At 37.4% G+C, this 20,658-nt stretch overlaps 2 protein-coding genes and 1 long non-coding RNA gene across 4 annotated transcripts in view; 2 read left to right on the forward strand and 1 right to left on the reverse strand.

The window, feature by feature from the left end:
* The window catches only part of GluRIB (Glutamate receptor IB), a 30,725-nt gene extending 30,030 nt beyond the window's left edge, over positions 1–695 (reverse strand). Inside the window, exon 1 of the mRNA XM_018008909.2 lies at positions 180–695. The gene's annotated coding sequence lies outside the window, so the exon portion shown is untranslated. The remainder of the gene's footprint in view (positions 1–179) is intronic.
* Positions 696–8,753: 8,058 nt separating this feature from the next.
* Positions 8,754–10,308, forward strand: LOC149268981 (uncharacterized). Of its 2 annotated transcripts, none has more exons than XR_016269807.1 (3): positions 8,754–8,967; positions 9,077–9,223; positions 9,275–10,308. It is a non-coding gene; the product is annotated as an uncharacterized LOC149268981 (long non-coding RNA). The 2 variants fall into 2 exon arrangements; XR_016269808.1 differs by having other exon boundaries at positions 9,083–9,223.
* An 8,030-nt stretch (positions 10,309–18,338) lies between these two features.
* LOC108612688 (palmitoyltransferase ZDHHC6) lies at positions 18,339–20,148 on the forward strand. Its single transcript, XM_018005649.2, has one exon. It carries the CDS (start codon positions 18,481–18,483, stop codon positions 19,720–19,722), a length of 1,242 nt encoding a protein of 413 aa, XP_017861138.1. The 5' UTR covers positions 18,339–18,480; the 3' UTR covers positions 19,723–20,148.
* The last annotated feature ends 510 nt before the right edge of the window (positions 20,149–20,658 follow it).

A 20,658-nucleotide genomic window follows, 5' to 3' on the forward strand; every position in this document is an offset into this window, starting at 1 on the left:
TCATTAGCATTTTAATGAGCTGTTTAAAATGGATGTGCCGAAATTTTGATTTCTATAAAATAAACCACAAAAAATAAGTATTTGTATGTGTAGAAATATTCTTCAATATTTGTTTTCAAGTATTCTTCAATAATTTCATTAGCTGCCTGTTAACAGTACTAATAATAAATAGAACTTACATCAATTGTGTAGCAATTTTAATATATATTTATATATATTTGATCTGATTTATTTTCTTATTATTTACTCATTTTCAATGGCAGTTAATAACTTGTAGTCACATGTATTTCACAGTTGTTGCCGGCTTTTTCGCTCGACAAGATTATTTGACTTTTTTTTTTGGGGTAAATTGACTCTTAAGCGACTTTTACATTTGCATAAGTTGGGCCAAAAAATTATTGCCGCTTCTTTATTATCACGTAATGTCGGGCACTAAAAAACACGCAACGCACAAAATTTGTTGTTTTTTTTTTCTTTCTTTTTCTTCTTTTCTTTTATCACTCGTTTTGAGCTGATGAAAACAGTTGGGTTGAGTGTCGTGGAGATTTTGTGATTTTTTTTATGTTGTTGGATTTTATTTTCGGTTTTCGTATGCGAGTTCGGTTTCAGTGTCCGTAATTTCATCCGCCGTATTCTCGTCCTGTTTGACGCGACGCACGACTGTCTACTGACTGTGTCGGCAGCATCCACGAAACGAACAGCTCGGCACAGCCAGCAAGCTGGGCGACAAAGCTACAAAATCTCATCGCAATCCTCTCACTGTACTAAAAAGGGCGAAGCCAGCCACGAAGAGCGACAGAATGAAAGTCTCTCTCTGTTTCTCTCTCGGTTCGCTCTCTCGGTAAGTCTGCAAAGTGCTGATGAGGACGAAGGCTTTAACTGTCGGTGTTACTGACCTAGTAACCGTTTTTCAAGTTTATTCGTTGTGGCTGCTGCGAAAAGTAAAAACAACAACAAAAACAAGTCGAAAAGGGGGCTGTCGTATTTTTTAATACCCTGCAAGTGGCGAATGGGCAAAAAGTTGGTGATTGAAGAGATTGCCCGAACTACATTTAGTTTAGTTGCCCTATAATTTTATATTTAGTAGGTATAGTGTTTGCTTAGTGAATGAATAAAGAAAGAGAGAGACAGAGAGAGAGGGAAAGAGAGAGAGAAAGAGAGAGAGAGAGAGAGTAAAGATGCATTGCTTGTAGACTTTAGTTTTAGTCAAATATGTTAAGGAGTTGAAAAATTTTTTTCAAATAAAATAATGTTAAGCTCTCGTATTAAATACAGCATTCGATATATTTAAATTATTTAATGATCATATGCATTATATATTATGTATACTAATGCATAAACGACTTCGATACTAAGAAAACTATGAGAATGAGAAAATATTGACCTAATTGTAAAATTCTTAAAAAATTAAAAATGAAATAAAAACATGTGCCTTGACATATAACTATAACTTTAGTCTATTGTATTAATAATAATAACATGTTATATATGCCATAACTTAGATTTAATGAAAATCCTAGCAGCTGCTCAATTAGTTTGATTCCGATTTGTTGTCTTTATCGTTGGCAGATTTAACGTGTATGTAAATTTTTTGTTGCGCCATGTGAACAATCATTTCAGCAATAAGAACACCTGCAAAAAAAGTACACACACACGCACATACTGTGTACACGCACATACACACACACCCACGTATACTAATGCAGCAAAAAACTCAATCATGTGAGCAACATGTGTGCACGCGTCGATACTTATTGGAAATTCAATTTTCAGTAAATGCACACAAATTGATTTCAACATACACGCATACACCCATACATGTATGTGTGTGTGTGTATATATATATTTATATATGTATAGAATTGGACTCGTATTAAGTGCAAAACTTTTCAATTTACGTTTTGTTTCTTCGCATCAAATATCCGGAGCTGTCAAAAGTATTTGTCGATTGAGATTTTTGCTCAAGTGGGCTGCACACTTTTTATCTCTGCTCTCGCTGCTCTTTTATTCCTTATTTTTTATAAATACATATGTATATATGCTGTATATATGTATGCATACATATATGATTTTTATGCTTTTTTATTAGATTTGTGCGGCGGCACTCGTACAGCTTGCTGCTTATTCGCGCCTGAAATTCCGCATCATGCAACGCAAACACTTGTTAATTACTTTTATTATGCCCACATATAAATATATTTATATTTATATACATATATATAGATGTATATATGTATATATATCAACAGTTGCACAGTCACGCAATTTGAGCCGACCCCCAGCTTATATTGCCTGTTGCTTTTGGCCTGCTTGCTAATGGCCGATTGCTCTCGCTCTCACACGCTGCTCAAGTTGATGTCAATTCAGCTGGTTTCCTAGGCTTCCCATACAGCTGTGCGTGTGCTTGTGTGTATGTGTGTGTGTGTTTACGCCGCAGTGCTGTGGTCGGCCTACAGTCAACATGCTCGAATAAAATACCTTAACTCCGTTGCCCTCCCTGATTCTTCCTCTCACTTCCCCTCTCTCTCACTCTACTTCGGGCTGGAGCCCTGTTGTCGCATACAAGTAATTGCAATCAGCACCTTGGCAACGCGCAGCTGCGCCAAAAAGTGTGCTACATGTGTTTTTATTTAACGCCCACACGTCTGCCAAGCCACCAACTTAACCCTACGTGTGCGGAGTTTCTTAAGTGCTTGTTAAAAAATTTGACGGGCATTTGAACATAAGGTTAAGCCAAAGCTCAATTGAGTTCCGTCTAATTGATGGCTATTGCTCAGGTTAGCTTGTTAGGTATTAATGAAGAGGAAAATGAGGGGGACAAAAAATGCAAAAATGTGAACGTGGCTGTGGCTTAAGGCTTAAGGTAAATCAGAAAAGGTAAAGCTGTAGATAGCTAATTGAAGAAATAAGTAAAGTCATGTTTGTTTCAGATTGAGTGAAAATGGTTGTGAAAGTCTTTTCTCACATTTAAAAAAAAGATGAATAACTACGAACTAATCGCTAACGATTAAGACCTCCAGTAAATAATGATTTATGATTTATGGAAATACATATTGACACAGCTCATTTCCACAATTAACAAACATCTCTGGCTTTCTGGTGTTAAAGCCATTTAGTAAGCAGCTGCTGCTACTGTAGGTGCCGCAATTTATATGCTAATTAACAATTCTTAATTACAATCTCTTGGCTTGAATGCAATCATATACATACATATATAGACAGTATATATTCCTATATAGAGTATAAGCAGTTCGGTCTACTTTATTATAATTGCCAAAGTGTCACATTTCGCTTGTGTGAGCGACGGAGAGGTTGGGGGTCATTGGCTAATGGTGCGTATGCGCAATCCGGCAAACACTCGCTGTCAGCTTAGCCAAATTTGACGCAATATTGTGAATTTGTATTCCAGGTGGAAATTAAGCTGAAACGCCACCTCAACTTGATTGGCATTGTAGTCGAGAATACAAAACCCGATCATCAATTGAAATCATTTGAGGGACAATGTCCACAAAGTTTGAAGGCTTCTGTGTTGCTGCATGTCACGCAGCATGCAAATTATTAAGCAACTAATTAAGCAGCGGAAATGAACAGAGGCACGTAGAGGGGGATGTGGGTGGGTGGGCGCGTTATGTGACAGTACTGAACAGATTATAGATAAACCAAAAAAAGAAGAAAGCTTTGTCAATTAAATTTGTAACTTATTTATGAGAAAGAGAGAGAGAGAGAGAGAGAGAGAGAGAGAGAATAATCTTCTTTAGGCATTAGCAGATGTAATAAAAATGATTGAAATATAATTGAGAATTGACATAAAAAGTAAAACACATCCACGCACACACACACACACACACCCAGGCAAACACACACACGTGACACATGGCACATTTTGCCTGTAAAATCCTTGGCTGGTTGGCTGGCAGGCACTTACAATCAACGATTACCTTTACACCTGCCATTTTGAAAATAAGCCATAAGCGGAAATGACATCAAAAGGATATTGTTATATCGATGAGGCAAAAGGGCGCAAGGACTCAGACGTCGTCAGCGTTGCTGTTCTCGTTGTCGTTCTCGAAGTTTTTCTCTTCGTCTTCGTTCTTGCTGTAGCCGAAATAAATAGCACAAAAAATAAAGTATGGCAAAAGGTGCCATAAAATAAATAACATAAGAAACCAAATAAACATTTTCGGCAAAAGGCAAAAAAGGAAACCAGACCGACAGCAACAAAAATAACAAAAAATTCAAGCAGGTGTGCTCTAGCCGAGAAAGAGACAGAGAGAGAGAGAGAGAGTGAGTGAGTGTTAAGTAAATACCCTAGGCGAACTTGATAAATTTGTTATAAGTCAAAGAGGATTTCTTATGGTTATGGGAGATATCTATATTAAAATTGAAGCAAATAGAATGTGCTTAGCAATCGATATTTATTGTTGTTAATTCAACGAGTGTGAGTTATCGATAGATTGAAACTAAGATATCTCTTTTGTCTAATAAGTTTTATATGCTTATAGTCTATATATATTGTTCTCATATTATAAAATATCTCTAATTAAGTCGAGCACGCCTCTTACTCGATTTTACGTACCCTACCTACTGAGTAGATTATGCCCCCTCCACCCTTTTGTCAATATCTGCAGGGTATAAAAAAAACTTCCGAGTGTGTTCTTACATTTATATATGTACATATATATTCGATTGTGTCTGTGTGTGCGTATGCCGGTGTGTGTTCGGTGTATGTTTGGCATAAAATAGACTTATCCTAATGAAAAAAGTCTTGCAGGCACGTTAAGTAAGATATGTATGTGATATCACACAAGCTAAGGCAAGGTAAGGTAAGGTAAGGTTTCGACTCTGGCTTGGGGCCACACTGTGCTGCCCTATGAGCTGGTGCTATATGTGTGCGGATGTTAGTGTGTGTGTGTGTGTACTAGGCGTCGAAACGTTAAAAGTTAGGCATGGCAATAGACCGCTTACTAAGCCGCTTACACTCTGCCTGCCTCTTAACCTTATTCACTCTCTCTCTCTCTCTCTCTCTCTCTCTCTCTTTTCTATCTCTATGGCTGTCTCTTAGAGTAAAAAATAACAAGGTTATCCATTGCCTTTAAATCTTCTATGTAGCGAGCCTAATTTCCCTTACGCCATAGAACGTAAGGAATTTAAATTGAAAATAGTTCGCATCAGATAAAAGGTTGGTCGGAATACCAAAACAAATTTATCAATCTAAATTATTTAGAATACAAATATAAATAATTTTTATTTTATTTTTATTTTTTATTTATTTTTAATGAATTTTTTTAAAAAAATTTTTATAGAAAGAATAAAATATTTTAAAAACAACATCTAAACTATATTTAAAAAATTTATTTCCAAATTTCATATCAATTTAAAGTACAATGGCGCATTTGAGTTTTCTCATTTGAATCGGCCCAGTTTTGGTCAACTTTTCGATGGTTGAAAGTTTTCAAGAGTTTTGACTTTGCGTTGCGGCAAAGTGTTTCCGCAATTCAGCTCTAACCAAAAGCCATAAGCCAAAGCAGTCAAGTGTTCATTATGTAGAAGAAGATTTTTGCAGATGCCGAGCACTTGAGACGTGCGACAGAGTCAGGCCGGCAAGGCAGACAGCACAGACAGACCGACAGACAGGCAGACAGGCAGACAGTCAGAGAGATAGTTAGAGATAAGTCCAACGGGCAAGTGGCTGGCTGCTCAACCTCTTGTGCTTTTCATACCAATTGTCGTCTATTTGATTCCATTCGAAGCATGACTATAATTAGTAAACGAATTAAATTGACAGTGTTAAATGCTTAACATAGGTAAAGCGGCAACTTTTAGCTGTTGCTGTTGCTATCTCTATTGTGTTGCTATTATGACCCAATTGCCAAATGAGCTGCACAAGCAACGCGCCAAGTGCTCAAGTGCTTACTTCAAATGGCACATAAAAGAAAATGGAAAATGATTAATACCTTTTGGGCTCTTTTACCTTTAAATACACTCACAAGTAGACTAAGGTATTTATGGTCGGTAATGCAGCTATAAAATATATGTAGCATTAAATAAATTTTGGTATTCTGATTAATATATATTTATGTATTGATAATAAACTAGGTTGTGTGAGCATAAGAATAAGAATATTTTTTTATATATCATATATATTTATATATCTGATTATTATATATATTTTAGAGATGTATCTAGTCTATATACATAGTAAGATACTCTCATTCTCAACTTTCATTTCAGCTCTTTGACATGTCCTGTAATGTTTCTCTCTCTGTTTTACTAAATTGATTTAACTACTGCGCACTACGAAACTATTTAATGGTTTTCATAACTTCATAACATAGCATTTCTAGTGTATATATATGTAGAGGTTTTTAATTTAAGCCTGTGTACATATATATACGTATATATATCGTATAGCTGCGTCTGATGTTTTTTTAGCTCGCGGCTAGTTTTCATTTTCTTTTTCAATTAAAAAGCGCGGTGACGCGCAGTTGGCGAGTTTCTCATATTTTTCTGGATTTTTTGTAGCATTTCTTTTTTGTGTGTTTTTTACTGTTTGGGCTGCTGGCTTGATTGTCTGGGACCAGGTCCTGGCTGAAAGGACCTTTCGCATTTAAGTCCTAATTGCAGCACTGCGAACGCCATGATAGTTCGCTTCGTTTTGCCGAGCGACTTAGGCTAAGCGCTTCACTTAAAGCCCTTTGAAATGCGAGGATAACTTTGGCTATCACTGGATGCAGGACACTGCGCTTGAATCTTTTTGCATTAAATATATCACAAAATGTACTCCAAGGCAGCGGCCAAAGGTCAAACTGTTGTAAGTTGTCAGGCCAAAATTGTGCAAGTTCAGAGTTCGGCCGGATTTTAGCGCTTCCGCCTTTGTAATTGTGTGTGTATGTGTGTGTGTGTGTGTGTGTGTGTGCGACACTATGAATGACTAACTGACGGACTGAATGAATGATTGACTGACAGTGTGGACTAGAAGAAGAGAGCTGAGACGAGAAGTAAGAGAGGAGCAGCTGGATTAAATATATGAGTTTAAAAAATAAATAAATTTAATAAATGGATTAAATAATGAGTTTATATTATTTTCCTTCCAAGTCATGCTATAATACCTGTTTTTGACTCAATTACTAGATGTCCGACGTAGAATATGATTTTTAATATATATTTTCTTCCAAGTCCTGCAAGTTCTTTGCTATAAATTCTGAAATATTTATGTACCTTTATCTAATGGCGAGCCACGCCCACGTCTAGTCCAATATTCGAACTAATGTAGCAAATTTTTGTTGCCTCATTAAAATTGCAGTCAAGGCAAATGTGTCGCCCGCACGCGCCCGTCGGCCCCCACGAGAACATTTCGTACTGCGGATGCAATAAACTGCAGAATTTATGTGCCTGCCGCCTAACAATTGAATTAAATTTCCAATGCGTCTTCAAGGGGGCCACGGGCGGCAGGCAGCAGGCAGCAGAGAGATGTACGTGGCCAGGAACGTGGACATTACGGTTCGTCTGTCTGCAGTAATAACTGTAATTTTTGGCAAATGTTCAAGCTGCAAGCAGTGAAGGACATATATTCCATGGCGACCAGCTCGTAGCTCATCATATGCGAATGTCTCGAAGAATTTCAGCCCATTTAGCATATGTTTCTTTCAGTTCACCCAAGCCCCCACACTGCCGCTGTCTACTGTTAATATTTATAGCTTAATATGCATATGCACGCAAAAATACTTAATAATACTTAAGTCTGGCAATTGCCTTGGACTGGCATCGAAAGTTCTGTGTAGCATATGGTAATGAATTATTAAGCCCGCTGTTGACATTAGTCATTAGGCAAACGTATTGTAATTATTGTCAAAGGCAAATCCATTAAAATAATTGAAATTTACATACATATATATTTAAATGAAATTTCTACAATAAATAAATTACAATGGGACTTAAATCATTAAATTGAATTGAGTTAATAAAACGAAATGTGTTGGAAAAGTAACATTAAGAGAAGGAACTGACCCAGCAAAACAGCAAATGAGAGATGCTTATGAAATTAACAACATGAGAGGGAGGGAGAGAGAAAAAATGAAAAAAAAAAAAATCAATGAGAATTAGAAGTTGCAAAAAATGAGCATAAAAAGAGAGGGGGAGGGACAAAGTGAAAGAGAGAAAAGGAAAAATTATAGAGAGAAGATGGGAAGGTTAAAAAAGTTGGATCAGAGAGAATGTGAAAATTATATGAACGGGCGAATGATATATAAAGACTGAGATAAATGAGAAAGAGATCAATAGGTTTTTAGATATGCCATTAGAGATATAATATATATTTTGAGTCTTTTATCTTTCACCTTACCTTTTAAGAAAATGAGTTTGATCAGAGCTTCTGATTTTTGGCAAACAATTTCCACTGAATTTACTGAATTTATCTCACAAAGAGCAAAAAAAAAAAAAAAAAAAACAGTTGCCAAAAACACAAAAGCAGGGCAACTGCGCCGTCGGTTGGGGGCTGCTGTGGGATGCTGGAGGATGTTGTCCGTTGGAGGCAGCGCCAAGCAGATATAATAGCTTTTGATTACAGTTTATGGATGTCGCCCTTAGCTAATGTTTTTTTTTTTCCTGACCATACTTGTTCGCAAAATTGAAGAGAGTATATTGGTATTTTATTGAGTTATGGCGTATATTCTTTTGGAATCGAAATCAACTATGCTATGTTTTTCATTTATTTATCAGGCAGATAGATCTATATAGAGCGAGCTTCTGCCTTAGATTCATTGAGCTCTAAGCGAGTATTAAATAGTCAGTTCACATTTGAGTTGTAATCATTTTTGTTCTTTTTCTGTGTCTGTGTTGGCCAAAAAACTTTGCTGTTTAGTGGGCGTGCGCCAAAGCGGCGTCACTCAACTGAGCAGCAAACAGAAAACAACTAACCTGATCCCGGAACGGGCAAGAATATATGTATATAGTTGCACAGTTTGCGCTGTAAGTCTATAGATTGCAATTATTTAAAAAAATGTTTCATTGCGCCGCAACCCAATTGACTTTTATGCAAATAAAACATAATGTGATTTCTCTCGTTGCCGGCTGTAAGGAGCAGAGCATTGATTTTTATTTACCGCTGTGTGAATTAAGTGCCACACACAGGAAGGGAGAGGAAGAGAGAGAGAGAGAGAGAGCGAAAAAGAGAGATAATGGTGTGGGGTAAACTTTGTGAAGACTAGCGCCACATTTTCATAACGTAAGTGAATAGAAAATTGAATCAAATCTAATAATAAATGCTTTTATGCAGCCCTTAAGCACTCTGAAAAGATGACGACGACGACGACGACGACGTCGTCGATGTTGTTGGCGACGCCCGACAATGGGACGGATTGTCTGCGAGCAGCGGGACGCAGCAACAGTGTTGCAGGATGATAGCGACGGCTGGGGGGAGGTGTTAGAGAAAGCTCATTGGTGTCGCCTCGACATGCTCCAATAGCCTTGCCGCATACAAGCACAACATTTGCTTTGCCAATATGCATACCAATCTCATCTGTATGTCTTCCTCTCTCCCTATTTGTGAGTCAGTGTGTGTGTGTGTGTACCGCATGCCCCATTTGGCTTGCACATTGTTGTTTCTGTTATGCTGCTGCTGCTTCTGTTGTTGGCTTGTCTCAACAGTCAACAGTTAGTAAGCATGCATCGCTTACGCTTTCTTTGAGCTCGTTTTATTGGAAATGAAAAAAAAAAAAAAAAAAAAAAACAAGAAACTAGGGTATATTGTTGCTATGCGAGGAATAAAATTGGTAATGACTATAAGTATATAGGTATATTTCAGGTGTGAATATCTAAAAAAAATCAGAGAATAAGTATCTGATCATATAACACAACCTTACTCAATTCATAAATATATACAAAAAGTATTAGTATATTAGATAAATTTCAAAATAAGTTCAGAGTATCTACTAGTCGTGTAAACTCTCTTTGAAGCATTACCACTTCCAAACTCATCCGAAATGAAGCAGCAAAAAGCAACTCAAATCAATTTGCACTCATAATACAGGGTATTAACCACCCAATCATATTCCTTGTCACACACTTGTCTCTCTTTTTTTAATGCCACATGTCTTTGCATTTCACTAGAGATGCCTTTTGGGGTGGCACCCGCCTTCAATTTGGCTTTAAGAAATTTAATCGAGTTTCCGTTTTGCCTCGGATTACAACGTAGTCTCAGTTGCCTGGCAGCCGCACTTAACTAGTTTGACTTGCAGTTCATTTAGCCTGGCATCTCAGTCCAACACACCTGCACCACAGAAAAAAAAAAAGAGAGAGAGAGAGAAAGAGAGAGAGACAGCCAAAGGGAGAGAGTGAGAGATGTACGTAAACTCGATTTGAAATGTTTTTGTTATTCGTTATTCGTTCCTCATATCCTTTCGCATATCCTCTGCTGTGTGTAGTCTATGTTGTGTTGACTGAGTGCTGCTAGTCAATTTCAATAATTCAACTGGCATAGCATGCCACAACAAGAGCAACAAAACAATGCAACTAGAACCACCCTCAGTCGGAATCAGGATCAGAATCAGATGAACAAAGCCACAGCCAGACCTGTCGTAAAATGGACCATAAAATTGCCGTGCGGCAATGTCTCAATTATAATTGTGTTTATAGTCAATCATATTATTATTATTATTATTATTACTGAGAGTGCAATACTGAGTAAAATAATAGCTCAATATACTGCGTAAGTGATAAGATCTGAGAAACATATGCCTATTAAAGATGGTAGAGATACAGAAATGTTTCAAATTGAAATAAGGATGAGAAAGGGAGAGATACGGAGGGAGACATGGAGAGAAAATAGAAAATAAATGAGAAAGAAATCGGATACAAGAGAGCGAAGGAATAGAAATATCAGTATTATTAAAGAGACGGTCGGTTTGTTCCTCTCTCTTTCTCAACCACTCTCTCTTTCTCTCTCTGTCTAAGAATGAAATTATTATACAAATTAGGTAATTAAAAGGCAGACAGCATGACAAATTGAAAATGAAAGACAACAATAAAAGCTAAATATGAAAAAGCACGAAAGAAGAAAGAAGAGAGAGAGAGGACTTTCCACAGGTCGTGATATACAGACCAAAGAACAGAAAACATGCAGATGAAGATGCTTCAACCAAAAGCTAAGAACTTGCAAGCCGATAAGCTCAAGTAACAGTTGTTAAAGAGTAAGAGCAGCAGACATAAATTGCGATAAAAAATAAGCTAAAGAATGAGACAATTTAAAATGGAGACAGACCAGAAGAGATTACAAATAATTTAAAATGACAATGAAAATATGATTGTATCGCTGCAAAAAGACGCTAAGCTTATGTTGAATATAAGCATAAATCTATGAGAATCGCATAGAGAAGCATGAGCAATAAATTGACTTTTAAAGCTAAAGCTATTATCGTTGTTAAATTAGATTTATTTCTTTAAGCTCTTCGACAAAAGTTCTATAGAGCTGAATTCAATTGGAAATTGCTAAAAACCAAAGTGAAGAGCTTGCAGCTTCAACTCTATTGCTGCTGATGCTGTGGCTACTTACAGACAGACAACAAACGATTCCATTTGTTTCTTTTTCCATTTTCAGTTAATTCTCTTTTTGGCCAAATTACAGAAAAGTTCATTAAATTGTTTGCCATCAACTTTGTCATGTTATTGGCAAAATATATCAGAGTGCTGGCACTCTTTCCCTCTCTCTCTCTCTCTCTCTCTCTCTCTCTTACTCACCCTTCTCTCTCTCTTTCTTTTTTCTTTAAATTTATCTTTTTTTATTGATGCTGGCATAATAAAACTTTTGAGACCACATAAATTGCGCAGCATTTTTTATTTACTTAGCATCGTTTATCAGCGCAGCCAGTAGGAGAAATGTTACGCTTTGCACATGCTTAAAATGCGGGCACTTGGCAAAAGTTTATTTATTAGTTAGACTTTTGAAAATATAGTTGTATATAAAGCACATACATACATATATATATTTATACTTATATTTATATAGCCTTAAGCTTTAATATTTATTTCCGGTTCCGCCTCGGCGTTTACGCAATTGTTGCTTTTGTTTTTTCCGCTCTCTCTCTCTGTCTCTCTCTTTCTCATTTTCATTTTCATCTTTTTTCTTTTGTTGATTTCTTTTTCTGCTGTGGAAAACTTGCTCATTACTTCACTTGTGGCGTACGTAATTCAAGTGGTCCCAGATGGGGGTTACGAGTGGCCAGAATGCGGGCAACGGAGCCTCGGCCTCGGTATGTGAGTTGTGAATGCTTTAGTATTTGTCGCACTCTTTCCCTATCATTCCTTCTCTGTGTCTCTCTCTCACTCTCTGTGGGTCCTTTTGCATAGCTGCATTCTTTTTACATTGTCCATCGTTGTTGCGACTAAAGATTTATGTGCCAGTTGCTGCTTCAACTGTAATTTACAACAGACGCTTCGCAAATTTATGTGAAACTGTGGCTCTAACACTTCAGCAATTAAATATATACTCCATAAAAAATAGGGGAAAAAAAATACATAATACACATTGAGCAGTCACTCGAAATCAATTTCAGTTGAATTTACAATCGAAACAGATAAATCGTTGGGTCTTATAATCGAACTTAACGCTAATAAATTCTCATATTCCATACTACGTTATAGATTAGATATCAAAATGCGTGGAGCAAGCAGCTCACGTAGTTCTCCAGAGTTCGAATTACATATTAATGCTCGATGCACTGTCTGGGCTGTAGCGAGTGCAGCACGACAGCAAACAGTTGCTATCAGAGCAAGAAGTTCATTGCAAACTTCCATCATCTGTTGGGTTGATACTCTAGAAAGTGTGGGTCGATGTTCGGATATGATGGACAATGGAGCATGAAGTGAAAATAATATTCTTATACCATATGAATGTACTGTGTTTGTTGGACTCAGTTATATTTTACTGAAAGATCAAGTATTGAAGCTTACAATATCGAAAACATTTGATGAAAATGTTGTAGATATAGATGAAACATATAATGTGCCGTAGAGCTGTAAAACCATAGATTGTAGCTCCATCCGATGATTTTTCCCATCGACCATTATAGAATTATCGATAGAATCATTTTATTGATCGATCGATTGCATATATTCTTATCAGAGCTTGAAGAATTTCCACTTCGTTTACATTTTACATCTGTAAAATATCTTTCTTCGCCCCAAACTTATATTTTATAGAGTATGCCAAGGTCTACTTACAAAATACTACGTGTTTTTGCATGTTCTGTTATGGGGGTCATGAGTCAGATGCGTAAACTTCAAAATCGACATTTTCACTAGTTTCTACAACCCCTTCAGTTCAAGAGTGCCAGCATAAAAGAGATGGTGTGGGCGTGCCGCTGCCTGAGCCAAAGGCTGAGGGAAGGACACGCTCTTCATTTTTTGCTCCATTTGTGTGTTATGCTTTTTAGATATTCATATTTTGCCATTGATGATATTTTCACTACTTGCGTATGCATAACACGTACGTAACCCACACAGATGCACACACACACATACACAAATAGACTATAGCTATAACTACATATATATATTTTAATACATACATATGTATATGTATGTAATGTCTGGCTGTACCTTTTGGCGTATTAACTCTACCAGCTCGTCTCTCTGTGTGTGGGTGTGTGTGTGGTTCTCTGCTATCAAATGTTTGTGTGTGTGTGTGTGCCTAAAATTTGCATATTTTTTGACTTAACACATCCTTCAAAAAATTGCGAAACGCGTTTGCGATAGCTTTGGCATTTCCTTGACGTCTTTCCGCTTTCCGTTTTAGCTCTCCACATATTTTTGCTGTCTATTTTTTGCAGCTCTTTCAACTAGTGATGCCCAACAAAGGGTAGATGGGGTATAGCAAATGCATGCCAGTAGAGAACATTTTTTAGAATACTATGAATAAAAGAGAGAATATTGTTGATATGATTATAGATATTGTAGATCAAAATCTTTTTCCATAAATTCGAGCTCTAAGAATCATTGGACACCAATTCAATGGGCTTACAATCAGCTCAAGTGCTAGAGAGGGTATTTTGTCGTCTGATTGTCTTAGAGTATCTGCTTGTCTAGCTCTTTCATTTAGACTCATCTCATCAGATTCTCTGTTTGCTATCCACAGGCTCTGCTGATGTTTTCCGCAATACTTTAAAGCGTGCCTTCATTTTTAACATTTCCACACATACACACTCGTTGTCTCTTTCTCTCTTTTACACACATTTACTCTCCCTCTCTCTGTTTGTGTCTCTTTTTTTGCCGCATTCAAATTGAATTGTTTGCATTTTCCTCTGTTTATATTCACAAACGCATGCAAATTGGTTCTCAGTTAAATTTAATGGATTAACTGTTTTTTAAATTCTTCAGTTAAACGCGACTGCGGCTGCTGCTGCTGCTGGAGCTGCTGCTTCCGCTGCTGCTGTGGCCTGGAGGCCGCGCCTTGGCGCTGGCGCTCTTCAAGACAAGTGGCGCTAATCCTTGACTTTGCTGCTAATGCACGTCGTATGTCAAACACCAAAAACGTTTACAGCACACTACACCCAACATCTACTTTTACCCCCCTCCGCCAGACTCTGCTGCCACTGCTGCTACTACTGCTGACTACTTTGGCATTGCCTTCATTGCCTGCTTTGCTTCTTCTCACAAGCAACGCAATTTATATGCCTTCCGCTGCCTTTTGCTTGGGTGTGTGTGTTTGCCTTGGCAAAGTCTTTGCCGCTGTCTCAGCCGAAGCCGAAGCCGCAGCCCCTGCTCCTGCCCCTGTTGCTGCTCCAGTCGCTGCCGCTGCCGCTGCTGCTGCCCGCTTTGTATGCTATGCATTTTTCTGCACTCTTGACTCTTAAGCGTGCACTTGGCCAGTCAGCCCCCCAATCTTTATATCCCCTCACTTCTCGTTGTCCTTAGAGCTGCCCTCATGGCTGCCTCGTCAGCAGAAGCTCGTTTTCTGTGCGTTGTTTGTCTTAAGGGATATGTGCACCAAGTGCCTGCCAGTGTGTATGTGTATGTGTATGTGTATGTGTATGTATATTTGTATGTGTATACGTATGTGTGTTTGCAAGCACTCTGCCGCAGGCATTTTGATAAGAAAAACAAACAGCGCGCTTAAGTCATACCAAGTGAGAAAGAGAAGCGAAAGAGAGAGAGCGAGAGATCGAGAGTGAGAGTGAGAGCGAATGAGCTGCTGCAAAGCTGAGGCACATACAAGCTTAAGTGTCATTTATGCGTTTTAATGTTGGAATTTAATTTTCAAATTAACTTGAGAAGTTTATGTGGTTTTATTTTATTTTTTTCTTCACTGTATGCATGTATGAATGTGCTCTCAGTACCAAAAACTTGAGGATAATTTTTATTAATAAATATATATGTATATATAAATATATATATATATATATGTTTATTCTCTGTATATATCATTAAAATGCGCAGAATAAAAACTACTTGACATCTTTGAGTTATGCGCCATGTGTCCTTCTAGCTAGGCTGCCTTTCATTTTATATGAAAACTTATTAAAATCCGAATTTATTTTCTTCATTTTTAATTTTGTATGAGTTGAGAGCATTTGGCATCATGATAAACACTTGAGATATTTTATATTTGTATTACGATATATTCTTTTTGAATTGAATAAATAGAAACTATTTATACAGGGCATACTTCAACTAATCATAGCATACTTTTCTGCATAGTTCAGAGCTAACTGTTATTTATTTTAAATTTTGATGCATCCAACGTTTCGTTTTCAACAATTGTATACGCATGTTAACTGACAAATAGATTGTTTTGTTAGCAATAGAAAAGAAATGATATACAAGTGCCTGGATATCGCTATGATGCTCATGCACTGCGATTTGGTATTGCAATTGTGCTGTTAGCACAAGTTTATTTATGCCCATTACCCAGTGTCCCTTGTCGTAGTATCCACTGTACCATTTGCCACTTTCGCTTGTTAGGCTCAAATGTTGCACATAAATAAATGACAGAGCTTGTTAGGTGGCATGTGGCAAGGAAGCTGGCAACGGGCAACGGGCAACAGAAGTGCAGGCTAACAAGGAGTCACAAGTCAGACAAATCCCTACAGTCCCCAACGAGGAAAGACAATGAACGAACGAAAGAGAGATAGAGAGAGAGAGAGAGAGAGAGATGCAGAGAGTGAGTGAGAGATGCAGACTCATTAGATGGCGCTCACAATCACACACGTGTGTGTGAATATATATTGTATATAACGCCACCTGCATAAGCTTGGCATTCGAGTTGGGGCATGCAGCAATTGTCTTAAATTACATTTATTTCTTGCTCAAAATGTGCAGCAACATTTAATTTAATTGCAATTTATCTATCGTGCGTAATTAATTTCATAAAATCCCAGTCACAAAACAAACTCAAATAGAATGAAAAAAAAAAAAAAAAAAACGTTATGCTTTAAATGCTCATTCAGCTCGAGTTGCATTGCATCATTTAATAGCATTAGTGAATGCTTTTCAATGTTGCGTTTTATACAGATGCCACCATAAATAATAATGTGCAATTCCATTTTCATTGTCGATTTATAGCATCTGCTCGATTCAATTGAAGTTTTGCAACTCTTTGTGTCGCTGCCCATTAATTTTTGAACAACGACTGTGGCAGCAACAAATTGAATGGCCGCAACTGAATACCCCTACTCGGTTATTTGCATATATACATATATTTTTATTATTAGCATTTCAATATTTCATTTCATATTGCGGCTTAAGTGCAAGTTTATATATGTATATGTATATGTATATGTATATATATATAAATATTTATATATGTATGTATGTATTGTATATAAAATGTCAATGCGAGTGCTCAAGGGCTTTGCATACGATTGAAAAAAAAAAAAGAAAAAAAAAACACACCTTTTAGTCATATGAATTTAAATTGTATTTGCATTGTCTGCCTGCCAGTTTCAGGATTTAAATATAGAAATAAATATATGAAACATATTCTAAATAAAATTTAGTACAGGGTATTTTTTTTTTATATATATAGTTTTTATTTATATATATATATATATATATATATATATATTTTTTTTTTTTTTTGTCTAAATCCGGCGATTTAAATATATAATAAAATAATTATGAAACATAATCTATATAAAATTTAGTACAGGGTATGCCTTTTTTTTAAATTATTATCATTAATTAATGCCAGCCTAGCTTCATTCTATACTTATAAATGCTTTTAAATTTATTTATTAATTTTTTGTTTAATTCATTGCTAAAAAAAAAAAAAAAACAAGTAAGAAAGCTCTAGTCGAGACTACTCGACTACGAGATCCCCTGAACCCTTGGAGTAATAGCTATTTCAATAATTTTTCGCGACTTTCAGCTTACACAGGAAACACGCACGCACACACACACACACACACACACACACACACACACACACACACACACACACACACACACACACACACACACACACACACACACACACACACACACGCACGCACACACGGGCATACATACACACACATACATACACACACATACACACACACACACATACACAAACAATTACATACTTATACACATACAAGCATATGCACGCATGGGCGGCAGTGAGCGCTTACTATGAGAACTTAATTGCTTAATAACTTTTTTTGTGGACGTACGATCTTCATGAAACTTTTAGATTATGATTATAACATGAATATGCTTGTAATTGCTAAAGCACAAGTCTCTAGTATTTGAAATACGCTTTTTACAAAAGTGAGGGTGAGGGGGTGAATTTAAGGGTGGGGGGTTAATTTTAACAAAAACCGAAATTGTATAAATTGCATATAAGCATACATTAAAAATTTGGGGACTCTAGCAATAAAGGTGTAGAAGATATAATTTTATAACTGGGTTTCGATAAGGTTTTTTATCGATAAAAAAAGATCGGGATGAGTTATCGATTTTTAATGATAAACTTGATATGCGCGCTGTAATTACGGACATTTTAAAAAAAATTTGAAGTCTCTAGCTCTTATATCTTCTGAAATCGACGCGTTCATACATACGGACAGACGGACAGACGGACAGACGGACGGACGGACAGACGGACAGACGGACAGACAGACGGACAGGGCCAAATCAACTCAGCTCGTCGCCCTGATCAAGAATATATATACTTTGTGGGGTCTGCCACGCCTCCTTCTGCCTGTTACATACATTTCAACAAAACCATTATACCCTGATTTCCCATTGAAAATGGGTTCAGGGTATAAAAAAAAAAAAAATTAAATTATAATATCTATGCAAAGAAATTTTGATTTTTACATCATTTAAAATCTGTTAGACTTGACTTTGTTCGACTGTCTAACTGATTGATCTAACGTTAGCACATAGTAGTCTTACAATAGTTTTATGTTTACAACAAAATAATTTATATAGAAAAGTGAAAAAAAAAAACTTATTCGTGTTATATATTTTTTTTTTTTGCCTGGCCAAACAACTGTTAACAGAATGACATACCATGATGATCCGTATGAATTGGGTCTCTTTTGGCACTGGGGTCCTATAGTAACGCTTATTCTTAGCGCTACCGTAACCTTGACCACCTGGAAGTGGTGGCCACCGGAGCAGTCCTTATTCTGGAGCGCCCACTTCGCGCTCTATATGCTGTTGAATGTGCTGTCGCTGTACAACTTTGTGAAGGCCGTGTTGGTGGGGCCGGGCCTGTTGCCGCGTGGCTGGCACCCCGTAAACCCAAAAGAGGCCAAATATATGCAGTACTGCAAGAAATGTGAAGGCTATAAGGCACCTCGGGTGCATCACTGTCGTCGCTGCGATCGTTGTGTGATGAAAATGGATCATCATTGCCCGTGGATCAATCGCTGTGTGGGCTGGTCGAATCAAATGTATTTCGTATTTTTTCTGTTCTTTTATTTGATGAGCAACTTGCATGCCTTCTGCGTTCTTACCATTTCCGGCTATCAGTTCTTTTTGGACAGCACTGAAATGGCTCGTAGGCATCATAACGGCAATTTGGAACGGTATCTTCGCCAGCATTTTTTTAGCATATTCATGGCAATCATGAGCTTTGGGCTCACCATCGGCATAGTACTGTGCATGCTGAAGCTGCTGGTCATCCAGATCGGTGCTATACTCAAGAATATTACGGACGTGGAACAATGGATTGTGGAGAAGGCACGCGCACGTCGTTATAAGAAGAATATGAAACCATTTGTCTTTCCCTACAATCTTGGCTGGAAATTAAACTTAGCTGAGGTGTTTAACATTGAGCGACAGCATCGCGGCCATGGCATCGAGTTTCCCGTTGTCAAGGGCTGTAATCAATATACGCTCACATTAGAGCAACTGGCACAGAAGGCAGAGAAACGCAATCGTACGCGCACCTACAAGTGCATTTTGCCTGCAACTGGCAGCTGGTTGCCCATCTGGTCGCAAGGCTTGCGGGTGACGTTCGACTCCCCACTCACAGACGATCCGCGCATCAAGCTGGAGCCAAACGATCTCATACGAGTTACACGCAAACGCAAGCATTGGCTATTCGGAGAGCGAGTTGTGGGCGACGATAGCCGCAAGGGTGCGATTCGTGGCTGGTTTCCCAGGCGCTGTGCAGTCGAGGTGAACGATAACGGCGACACGATCGCTAATGCTGCAGCTAAGCCAGAGGCGCCCAATGAGAGCAAACATAGAGTTGGCAAGTCAAAGAAATCAGACAAGACCAATAAGGATTTGTAGATGTGGAATTAGAACCCAACCGTATGACAACTGAACTAGTAGCAAGTTCCACTGTACACTGAACTGCAAAATTTGTGCACTTATCGGCGGCGTGCTTGTATTTTGTGTGAATGGTTTTTTACCTCAAGAACTGTACAGCTGTTTAACCTTTTACATTGCAATAAAATCACTTTGAATTTGAAGCTCGAGCTGGTCTTTTTTTATATTTTTTTTTTTATGCCAGAACAAGGAGCAGAGAAAGTTATCAAGGATTTTTACATTTTTCAAGCTAATCTCCCCAATTCATAATAGGAATAGGTTTGAGCCATTAAAGCTTTATGTTGAATTCAAACCCATATTAATCAAAATCCACTACAATCGCTTAAACTTCATTAGATAATTGACATTTACAAATGATTCATTAAAAATATTCGCTTTTAACTTTAACACACTCAGCGAGTATTTTCTCTTTTTTCAGCATTTTCAGAGCACATTCTGCTTCAGTTTTTTTTTTTTCCTTTTTTGTCAAAGTAATTTGCAGTGCTTTTGTACTTTATTTTTAGTTCCTTTTTTTTTTTTTTGATCTAAGCCATGGCCAACGCGCACAGGAAACAGGAACTCGCGCGCCACGCAAACGTGTCGTATAGTAGTTTTTTTTTTTTTTTTTTTTTTTTTTTTCAAAAAAGAAAAACAAATGCAGCGCAAATTTCCAAGCGCAATCAGGGCCTTGAAAACTCGAAACTCTTGCAATTGCGAATGCATTCAAATTGAAATGTATGACCCGCTAAAGTTGTAAAGCATCGCGGATTTTGCTATTGTGCTAGATGTACTACCTCCATATATTGAACAAGGCCATGTAAATCAATGGCTTCCTAGCCATTCAAATGGATCGCTGTCTCTCTCTCTCTCTCTACTTTGTGTGTTTGCATGTGTCTGAGTGTGCGTGTGCTTGGGTGT

The sequence above is a fragment of the Drosophila arizonae genome, chromosome 4 (genome assembly GCF_054131065.1).
Source record: "Drosophila arizonae isolate 15081-1271.41 chromosome 4, UAZ_ARI_1.0, whole genome shotgun sequence".
Classification (NCBI taxonomy): domain Eukaryota; kingdom Metazoa; phylum Arthropoda; class Insecta; order Diptera; family Drosophilidae; genus Drosophila; species Drosophila arizonae.

Bases quoted from the DNA above. Each gene is read 5' to 3' on its own strand.
- LOC108612688 (XM_018005649.2), top strand. From the start codon at position 18,481: ATGACATACCATGATGATCCGTATGAATTGGGTCTCTTTTGGCACTGG.